The sequence below is a fragment of the Glossina fuscipes genome, unplaced genomic scaffold (genome assembly GCF_014805625.2).
Source record: "Glossina fuscipes isolate IAEA_lab_2018 unplaced genomic scaffold, Yale_Gfus_2 43, whole genome shotgun sequence".
Taxonomy (NCBI): Eukaryota; Metazoa; Arthropoda; class Insecta; order Diptera; family Glossinidae; genus Glossina; species Glossina fuscipes.
This window is the reverse complement of record NW_023998427.1, coordinates 1,149,453-1,160,328: the sequence shown is the minus strand read 5'-3', so window position 1 is coordinate 1,160,328 and position 10,876 is coordinate 1,149,453. Positions and strand designations below refer to the sequence as shown.

At 33.9% G+C, this 10,876-nt stretch overlaps 1 protein-coding gene and 1 non-coding gene across 2 annotated transcripts in view; both read left to right on the top strand.

The window, feature by feature from the left end:
* LOC119637189 overlaps positions 1–5,038 on the top strand; it is an 11,821-nt gene extending 6,783 nt beyond the window's left edge. Inside the window, exons 11-14 of the mRNA XM_038033044.1 lie at positions 768–1,019; positions 3,433–3,806; positions 4,362–4,520; positions 4,584–5,038. Coding sequence (XP_037888972.1) covers positions 768–1,019; positions 3,433–3,806; positions 4,362–4,520; positions 4,584–4,767 — 969 coding nt within the window. The 3' untranslated portion in view covers positions 4,768–5,038. The remainder of the gene's footprint in view (positions 1–767; positions 1,020–3,432; positions 3,807–4,361; positions 4,521–4,583) is intronic.
* A 2,497-nt stretch (positions 5,039–7,535) lies between these two features.
* On the top strand, positions 7,536–7,606 carry Trnag-gcc. The gene has a single exon. It is a non-coding gene; the product is annotated as a tRNA-Gly (tRNA).
* The last annotated feature ends 3,270 nt before the right edge of the window (positions 7,607–10,876 follow it).

Genomic DNA, 10,876 nt, shown 5'->3' with positions numbered 1-10,876 from the left:
GCGCTAATGTTTTCTAATGTTTTGCAAGTGAACCACATATGGGATCGAATTTTCGGTTTTAGGAAATGTTTTCTCCAAACCAATTAGAAACGAAATTATTGTCTGCCATTGCAGTTCTCGCAGTTGTAAGAATTGTAAGAATTGTAAACAGTGAACTGTGTGTGTGTGTGTGTGTAAACTGTGAAAATGCTCAGAGACGTTTGTCTCTGTAACGTAAAAGTTTCAAACAAGTTTGCAAAGTTTTCATAGAACGGCATATGGAATCCGAAAATGGGAAATTGAAAGAGAAAACATATGCTTGGATATAATATTTGCCTGATTTCATAAAGCATGAATACGAAAAGAAGCAAGAGGGTTGAACTGTGATGCGATTTTATCGTCATTTGAAAGGTAGTTTAGAAAAACCAATAGGTTTGGTCGGACGTTAGTTTTCGAGGTAAAGTCATTGTAAAGAACGTTCTCCGTACGGTGATACTTGATGGAGAGGGCTCGCGATCGGATGACAAGTTATTCTTTACATTCAAATTTGTGTTACGTTTTAGTTAGTTAAGTAGTTAAATAAATATTTGATCTACAGTTTCCTTGAACCTATCGACCAACTTCCTTATAGTTAAACAAGAAAGAACGTTCACTAAGCTTCGATATGCTTTTTCTCTTTATACTTTTTAAAATATTATTGAAACTGAGTTGGAAAAAATGCATTTATTTATTTAATTTTTTTAATTCGTTTTACTTAAGATGTTTTTCGCATTGTAAACTTTTTTTAGACATTCGAAAAGTCTATATGGTGCTTTGATCCGACTACGTTGAAATGGGTTTTCGAAAGCAGTTTACCCGAATCACGCAGAGATTTTGCTGTTATAGCCATTAATGAACCAACAATATGTTCACATTGCCAAGATAGCAAAGACATGCGTAGACATGACATTGGATTTTTTATAATTGGCGGTGAGAGCACAAACGGTGTAGCACTTAATTCAGTTTGGTTTTATAGTGTGCGACGTAAAATATGGATAAAGGTAAGCGAGCGCAAAAAACACATTAATTCCAACATGAGAGTAAGACTGCAAATAATTTGCAATATTTTTTTATTTCGACGCAGCAACGTCATAAGATGAAGTATACAGGATTTTCTTAATATTGTAACGCATTTCGTCGACTTTATCAAGTCGAAGTGTAGGATCTGGCGTTTGGAGTCACAACGTGAAAATATCCAGAGGGTAAACGAGCAAAACATTTTTGCGTTCTGCTGGCTTTGATAAAGCATTGTAAACACGTAACAGCGAATATTTCTCATGGTCTTCGCCCCTTTTTATAATGTAATTACTTCGGACTGAATTATGTCATAATGTTCCCTTTCTAAGTATGCACGGACTGTTATCTTTTACACGCGTTATAGTATGACTTGTTACGATTAGTGCCATGCGATTCTAAAGCCGTGTATAAGGAAAAATGCTACAAATTTTTCTTTGATCTAATATATACTTTATGGGATCTTTGATACTTTCTTAGGATTCGGAACTTATATCTCTATGGGTAAAATTTACCACCTGGGCACGTACGTTGCATTTCGGGTAGTTTGATGGCTGGCCAAATGTGGAAAGGATGGTTTCCTCAAGTGTCTTCGAGACCGCATTCAACTCAATATCTTTTATATTTTATAAATGCAATGACAGGAAAATTGTTATAGGTGGCGAGAGGAACACGGTTTAAGCACAGTTTAAGGACTAACCTACGCATATTCCAAACATTGATGGGCTGCAACAAAATCAACTAGAGCTCTTTCTCACGACCATTCATATTTTGGCATTGGGAACCACTGTGTGTCACTTCTGTATTCTTTCCTTATCGCCACTTATTGCGTTGGTTATCGCCAAGGCGGTCGACGGAAAATGACAATACGTCTTTGCCTTCAAGAAAAAAAACTTGTAATCGATAAATTTATTCCAAACAAATTTCACTGAACGCACGAGTACGACAGTGCTCTGTATTCTTTCACGTTCTCCCTGAATGGCTCCCCCTCAGGTGCGGGACCGAAAACCCTATCTGTCATAGTTCGTTCTCTTCGAACCAAAGAACATAACATAAAAGGAAACGAGACAACGTATGGAGAGACAAAACGAGACAAAATATCGGTATCGGATCTGCCCAACTGGGTAACGTTTAACGTCAACAAAATACGGGCAGCTCTTAATGCGTCAATGTTGAAGAACTTTGATGATCTGGGTATGAGAATATACATAGAATGACTTTCGTTGGACAGAACCACTGCACTGTTCGCACTGTTTGCACGGTCTACATTCGGCTAAACTTAGATTCGTATATGTGCCTAGCACTATTTAGATCTTAACTGGGGCCTCTCGATCGCGTACAATGAAGAGTTCAGATGCTTATGTGCGGAAAAATCGTGTCCAACACTCTAACAATTCTTGAGTTTCGGCGAAATGTGGGCTATGTAGTCCTTAGGTACGTGCACGTCCACGGCAAGTTTTCCACAGAGATAAAAGAGATTTATTGAAGCAAATTTCAAGTTCTTTAACAGCTTAATCAGTCTCAACCACCGTTCCACATGTTTTAACTTTCAAGTTGATCACAACTTGATCGCCTTCCATTTATAGTTCTTCTCAAGCGTCAATATCTCCCCCTCTATAGGGGACATAGTGACTTATCAAATATAAAAAATAAGTAAGAAAGTTATATCCGGCAAGGGCCGAATCTCGCACAGCCACCACTATGCTTTCCGCATTTTACTCTCCACGGACAGACATGACTTAATTAATGCAGAATTTTATGCTAATCAAGAATATGTTGTGCTTTATAGGATCTATGAAGCTTCTCTTTGGGTTTTACATGAATTATGAAAAAAAAAAAAAAAAACAACAAATTGACTGTAACCCCATCCCTCAGTCCTGGGTATAAAAAAAGAGAAAAGAATAATTCTTTTTGCTTGGGATTTTCTCTAAGCGAATAATCAATCATTTGTACAAACTATAATAAGAAAAGTTTAATGAAAACTGCAATAAAGAGAATAGGAATGAAGAGAGAGAGAGGAAATATGATTGCATTCTGGAATATGTACATAAGTCCATGGAACGAGTAAGGCAAAATTTCAGGGTTCGACGTGAATATCGAAAATAATGAAAAAGTGTATGCGAAGTAGATAGAAGAGTGAAGTGCATTGCTGTAATGCACACAATGCAGGAAAATATTGATCATGCAATTAGTTTGAATGAATTAATTCAATCGTTATAGATAAAACTAGAAAACTATTTTAATTATATGGCGTGTATTCATAAAGTGAAATTATTGTAGGCGAATATGGAAACTGAGAATATGCTCTGCTATCACTGGTTAGCTAGCTAGCTGTTGTCCTGATTGTAACGTGTGCATAAACTCTCGTCACTCTTTGTAAATACGTATCTATGATTTCAGAAAGCACCGTTAAATAAGGGTCGTTATGGATTTGCTGCTGCCATAGTTAATAACGAAATCTGGGTAGCGGGTGGCATAATCAAGGAGGGCTCTATTGCGATGGGTGGTGGTGGTGACGGTGGTGGTGGTGGTGGTGGTGATGACGACGGTAATGACGGTGGTGACGGTGAGGGTGACGATGGCGGCGAGATTACCAAAACTAGCGCAAATGTAATCACTGACACAATAGAGATTTACAATTTGAAATGCATTCATGAGAGTAATAGCGATACCAGGAATTTAGCATATGGCAACGACCACGGAGCGGGAGGGGATGGCGTCGAACGTTTCACTGGGCAATGGATTCCATTAAAATTACATTTGCGTATGCCGAGGTAAGCGGATTACTTAACACATCAATCAATGTTTGCTTCCAAAGCTTTACGCAATATTATGCAATATTTTGCATATTTTTTTTATTGAATTTAATCGTACCCTTTAATTATGATTGTTATTTTTAAATTTAAATGAAGCTAAATATTTTATAATGTATATAAATGTAATATAGCAATGTCTGTCCATCTGTCCGTTTCTTACAGAAATTCAAAACCATATTTACTTCTTAATGGAATTGCCTCGATTAGGCTTAAAATAGTAGTAAATACTCACTCATAATACAATAATTACATAACAATCCAAAAAAAAAAAAAAGCACAAAAAAATGCAGTATATTTACTCCTCATGAATATTCAGAGAATATTAAGACGTTGGCATATTGGGAAAAGCAAAATTTTACTTCACATCTTGACTTTGACTTCAACTTCTTCTCTGATAAAAAAATAAAAGGCAAAAAATTAGATTTTAATCTTGCTTAGATAACGTATTAGGATGCTTTTGAGCAAATTCTGCTCTACACTGTATGTTATGAAGTTGTTATGATTTACTTTTAGATTGTTTGGAAGATTTTGTGTAATGGGAAATGGTGAACTTTACCTTGTTGGTGGTCTTGGCCTTGACAAGAACGGCCTTCCAATCTCTCTGTCGGATATCGATAACTTTGATTTTGAGCGCAAGGAATGGTGGCATTGTGGTGATCTCAAATGGCCAAGGTATACATGAAATGAAAAAGAAAAAATCGTTTTTATCATCTTATTAACGATAATTTGATTTAGACATGGTCATGACGTTGGCATCATCAATGATTATTGCATTGTTTCGGTGGGTGGCGTGTCAACCTTCGAGAAACGTACTCTCAAGAAAGTAGAAACCTTCTGCACCCAGACGCGCAAATGTCTTGCAGATCTGCCAGACCTCTCTTTTCCCTTATCTGGTTGTGCAGTAGTAACAATAAAATAAATTTTCAAAATCCATTCTAATAATAAAGATGATTGTTTTGTAGCAAAACACTTTGTCAATTACAACCATTTCCTCATGATAAATAAATGATTAAAGATTTGAATGAAATCCATTCAAAAAATAATTTTTGTATCACTCATATAAAGAAAATGAGCTGCGTTTGTACGCAGAAAATAACAATTAGGTTCGTGTTGAAGCGCTTCAAAACCTTGGATCAGTTGGACAAGAACAATGATGTCAAGTTAATATGGACGGATACCTGGCCATTTAGGTATTGTAGGCAAGGACTGACCGATTGACGGTCGGGCTAATAGGAGAGCCTGAGGGCCCGTGATATACCCGTAACCGTGCTATGGCGTGCCAAGAAGCCTAGACTAGAGACTAATATCGCGAAGAGAAGAGCAATGGCAAGCGAAAAAATTGATAACATATTCCGCTATAGCATATAATGCACTAAAAGTAAGACGAAGCAATTTACGTTTGGTCACCGGCGTCTACGCGGGTCACAGTACCCCCAAAATTTCACCTAAAACACATAGATATCCTTAAGAGAGGTTCATGCAGATTCTGCCAAAGGATGTATGAAAAGTCTCTTCATATCCCATGTGAATGCGAGACCATTTGTAGAATCAGACACAAAGTGTTTGGCGAAAACTTTATAAGTTCACATATTGCTTGGTGGTCTGGTGGCACTAAAGAGAATAAGGAAGATAGATTCATAAGAACTCTATAACTGAAACGCGAGGGGCTTGGGCGAGCACAATAGATCTTTCAGACCACGCTGCGTATTCCCTACATAATAATAATAATAATAATATTTTTATTATTACACCCTGGTACAGGGTATATTAAGTCTGTGCGAACGTATGTAAAACTCAGAAAATTTTCAGATAGGCTCATCTAAGCCGTTTGTCCATGTATTTTTTTGTGCTTTTCTGTTTTTTGAACGCTATTAAAAACACTTCAGATCGGACTACTTCTTCGATCACTTCCCATATAATATCTTATTTTAAAAAATCGTAGAATAACTGTAAGGGTTATGAGTAGTGGTCCACTATAGTTTTTTTATTTGTCATACATAACTTGTTATTTGCGAGTAACGAAAAATGTTCTAAATTCGACCCTGGACGAACCTGATTTTCTCATTCGTTTTATTTATGTAAAATTTTTATTAAAATTAATTAAATTATTTTACACATTGGGTTAAGTGATGATGATTTCAACTGTCACCATATGACTAAATTTATGGTAATTTATTATGTGCTCGTAAATTGTAATGTGTGTGGTGTGCTTATGCCTTTCATATACATATGCACGCGTATATCAAGGGGATGAAAATTTTAATTCAAATTGTCTTGATTTGCCAAACAGTTGATAATCTTTACGATGAATGCTTGCTAAAATTATTATTATTTATGGAAATCTTAGGTCATATGGACAATTCAATGGGAAGTCACGGTAAGCATGGTCATCGTTGAAAATCTCAATTTAATTTGTTGTATACCCTGAAGTTAAAAAAAAATAAAAATGAAAAATAAACAAAACAAAACGAAAAACACATACATAGTTTAGATGTTATATTCAAGGTTGCTTGGCTTAAAGCCTTTTAATACTTTAATACACTTTTAATTCAATATTTCGTTTAAATCGGCTTTGCTTTCATTAAAAGGAATTCAATTAATAACTTAATATAATCTTCTTCTTTCTGAGCTGCAAGTGCAATACATAAGATTTTTTATATATAAAACAAATAACCTTGAAATTCGATCCTTTAAAAATTGTATAAAAGGAATTTTTCTTTTTTCCTTTTGATTGCTAGAAATATTATATATTTTCTTGTTTGCCTGGTCATCAGTGCTTAAGAGCAGATAGGATAAGAAAAGAAAATCTCTTGAACAAGATAAACTTAAGTAAAAGCGGAAACAATAAGCAGCAGGAAACTTTTGCTTAATACAAAAGAAAATAATAATAATAGTAATAATAATAAAAAGAAAAAAAAAACAAAAAATCAATAACCTAAGGTTTAAAAAGAACAATAAAAACAACAACGACAATGATAACATTGACAAGTAACGAGTAAGTGTAACAACAAACTAAAAAGCACTTTGAAAATCTTTAACCAAATACTAAAACGTGTAAAATCATGAAAAAAAAAAAAAAAAAAAAATTCAAAAACAAGCAAAACGTCGAATTATTTTATTAGTTTTATGTAATTACATTTTTACATTATTAGTTTTATGTAATGTAAAATTTATTCTTAAATATCTTTGCTAACGTATTAAAAACGACGATAACTAGTTTAGCATGCTAAGAATTTGGTATACCTTTCGTTTCGTTTTAAAGTTATGTCTCTCACATACGAATACGAATGTAGCGAAGGAGTAAAGTATAAATTTGTTAAACTAAAATTTTTGCATTGCATTGCAAACCTGAATAATGAAATAAAATTGTAAATGTAAATCATTTATTCGGACAAAATAACAAAGCACAGTTAATGATGAATGGAGTAAAAACAGTATATATTTATAAAGAAAGAACCAGCCGCGTCGAGACATGTAAATGATATGAAATATGCATTAAGTAAAGCAGTTAATTATATATAAATATTTGCTGTAGCTTTATTTTTCTGGATTTTTTTGTTTATATAATCAGTCAGCCAGTCCAGCCAGCTAGCCATCAATCTTCATTTAATAATAAAGTATATAATGTACGTTTACTTTACGTAGTAGTACTGTATATTTATGCTAAAAGTGCAGGCGGGTGCAAAAGCATCGGTGGTTCAGTGGTAGAATGCTAGCCTGCCACGCTGGCGGCCCGGGTTCGATTCCCGGCCGATGCATGAATCAAATTAATTTTTTTTTGTTTTTTTCATTTTTATTAATCTTTATATTAATTAAAGCTAAACAGTAAAAGATTTTAATTAATATGAATTTTATCTTCGAGTTTATATATCGGTTGATGTTACTTTTGTTTCAATATAATTTCATGTTATGTTTCAGAGTATCTATGGCATGTTGCGCAATTGCATTAAAATCACATATCGCCCAAGTCGATCGCCTACTTCATTCTACAAAAAATAATCATTATGTTAATCATGTTTCTCTGCAACGTTCTCCATTGACGTTAAGTATGGTGCCATCTTTAGCGAACGGTATAACGAGTAAACGTTGTTAGATATGCGTAGGAGAGACCAGTGAAAATTGTGCGCTAATCAAGACTATACGAAGGTATGAATTTTTTGTATGATTACGTTTATGTGTCGCCTTTTGTTAAGCGATATTAGTGATAGACGTTACGACACTATTGTGCTATTATAGGTATAGGACTGACTTTGCTGAAAGGTTTATATTTATGCGCAAGACGATGATAATATTAATGAATTGAAACGTGCCAAGACATGTTATGAAAATGGTGAAAATAGAGAAAACTCGAATATGTTATAATTTGTAACTATTGTTATACACATATATATATGCTGTACATTTAAGTTGAAATTATAATTGCTATATGTAATATTTATGGAATGTTCTAAGGACTATCTATTACGTCTTCAATACACTATAAATCTCTATAATGGTTTAAATTGTATACATTGACACTAAGTAAAGCTATTTAGATTAAAAAAATTTTTTTTTTTTTTTTTTTTAACTTAATGATATATGTACATGCGCGTAGTCGTACCATTCAATAAGTCTCCGGTCGAATTGTGTGTGTGTAAGAAAATTCAATTTATTTTTTTAGAGATTCAACGTTTTTCGTCGACATGCTTTCCTTCAAGTGTAATGCGTTAATTTCAAGGCTGATCCAACTTTTTGATGCCTTTTCCGTTGAATGATTTGTCTTTGCTCTCAAAATAGGTCTCAGGGTCGGCAATAACCTCTTCATTGAAGTCAATTTTTTTCTCTTCGAAGCATCTTTTTGATATCTGCGAAATATCGGTAGTTGTTGGCGGCCAGATTTGGGGAATGCGGTGGGTAGGGAAGCAATTCCTTCAATATAACCGTCGCTTTCATCAACTTATTTTATGTGAGAGAGGCATTGTCTTTGAGAAGCAATACTTTTTCCTTTTGCATATAAGGACTTTTCTTTTTTTTGATTTTTACATCCATTTGAACCAATAATCACATGTGATATTCGCTATTAATCCTTTATTTCTTTTCAAGATAGTTGATGAACAAAATACAATGCCCGAAATGTCCCGAAATACGGATGTGATAATCTTGCCAACTGATTTTTAACAGTTTCGATGAACGTCTATAGCAGCTCCGGATAGAACTCCCAGTCATCGAAATATCGTTCCTTGGTGTGAGCAACCGCAGCTTTTACTTCTAACAGATCTTTCTCATGCAAAATCATATGGGTCTGTGAACGAAGTTTCCGTGTACGTGTCAGACCGGAGACTTAGCGAATGGTATATATAAATATATATATATATATATATATATATATATATGTAGGTGTGTAGATGTGTGTGAATATACATATGTGTGTTTAATTTTTTCTATTACGATTATTGTAGAGTGTAGAGTGTAGAACGCATGAATTGTAATGATTATTTCTTTACTATATGCTTCTATAGTACACTCGCCCCCTGCTTTACACAGCATTGTATACTCTTGGGAAAAAAAATCCATAATTTTAAATGGCGCATTATTCATAGAAAGTGGGAAAATATGATTAAATAAAATGAGAATTATATATAAGTCAGTTTGGGTACTATAAGCAAACGTCGCGCATATGTTCATTACACTTGTATAAAAGGAGATAAGCATTATTTGAAAGAAGTTCAGTACTTTACTAATCTTAAGCAAAAAAAAAAAAAAAAAATAAATAAAAAAGCATATTCTTATAAATTACGTCATGGCGGCTAAGTTTCAATCTCAGCGTTCGTTCAAATTCCAATGACATCCGAGAATCAATTTGCAGTTGCACTAGTATTGATATCATTGTTCAAATTGAAACTTTTAGCATAGGTTTAGTATCTTGATTTTCTTTTTCTTTTCTCTTTTTTCACGTCTCGATCGATATATATATATATATATATTATGAGAAATCGTGCAAATTGAAATCGCATAAGTTCAAACATAAAATACAAATACATTGTCCGCCTACATCAGCAAATGATGTCAATTATAGGGAAAAGCGTAGAACATCTCCGTCTCAATCATCATCAATGTTTAAACTGAGATAAATAAATCTCCGAGACATTTGAATGCTTAAATAGCATAAGTAAAAAAATTAAAATAAAAAAGAAATTGTAATCGTCTTGGTCCGAGTTTTTTAATCCTTATTACTGTTCGAATACGAGATTTGGTTAAGAAATAGAACGAAAATGAATTCTATAGCGTGCCCTATGTCGTATATAAATAATATATGTCGTAAATCAGTTGTACACGTTGATAACAATTTCTGGAAAAAGAGATGAATTGACGAGCGTAATGGGAAAAATCTTAACGAATTATACGTTTATTTATGTTTCCTAATGTGGCTTTTGACAACGTTTGCAACAATCTTTTCCCATTTCTATCGAATCGAATCGGTTCAGCATACTTTGAAGTTATCCCTTGTTTTTCCCCGCACGTTATGCGCCAATACGTTGCGGCATGCTATATACATAACTTATAATATCCGTGTTCGTGTAGCACATATTTACGGTACTATAAACTTATATGTTCTGCAGAAGAGAAAACACACAGGGATTAACAAGAATGATTGGCAGTTTATTTCAATTACACGATTGCATAAAAGTTCTATTAATAAAAAATCAAATAACGAGCAAAATAAAGGATAAGTGTAGATGTAGGTGCTATACAAATATATACAACGCAAGCATATGCAAGCTAATAGTAGTAAACGTGTGCATATTTGATATGGTTGTGAACATATTCAAGGTCAGCCATATTTTAAGGATAATATAGAAATTGCAAATGGAAAGCTGTTTTTTTTTTTTTTTCTCTGTAACATTTTTTCTGTTCTTCTCTTTATAGCCTAGACCGTGGAGAGGTTAGAGTGTATTAAGTTTGTGCGGATGTATGCAACGCATAGAGAGAACCAAAGATAATCGGGCCACTATCGATATATACATATCCGGTTCACAAACAATTTTCTC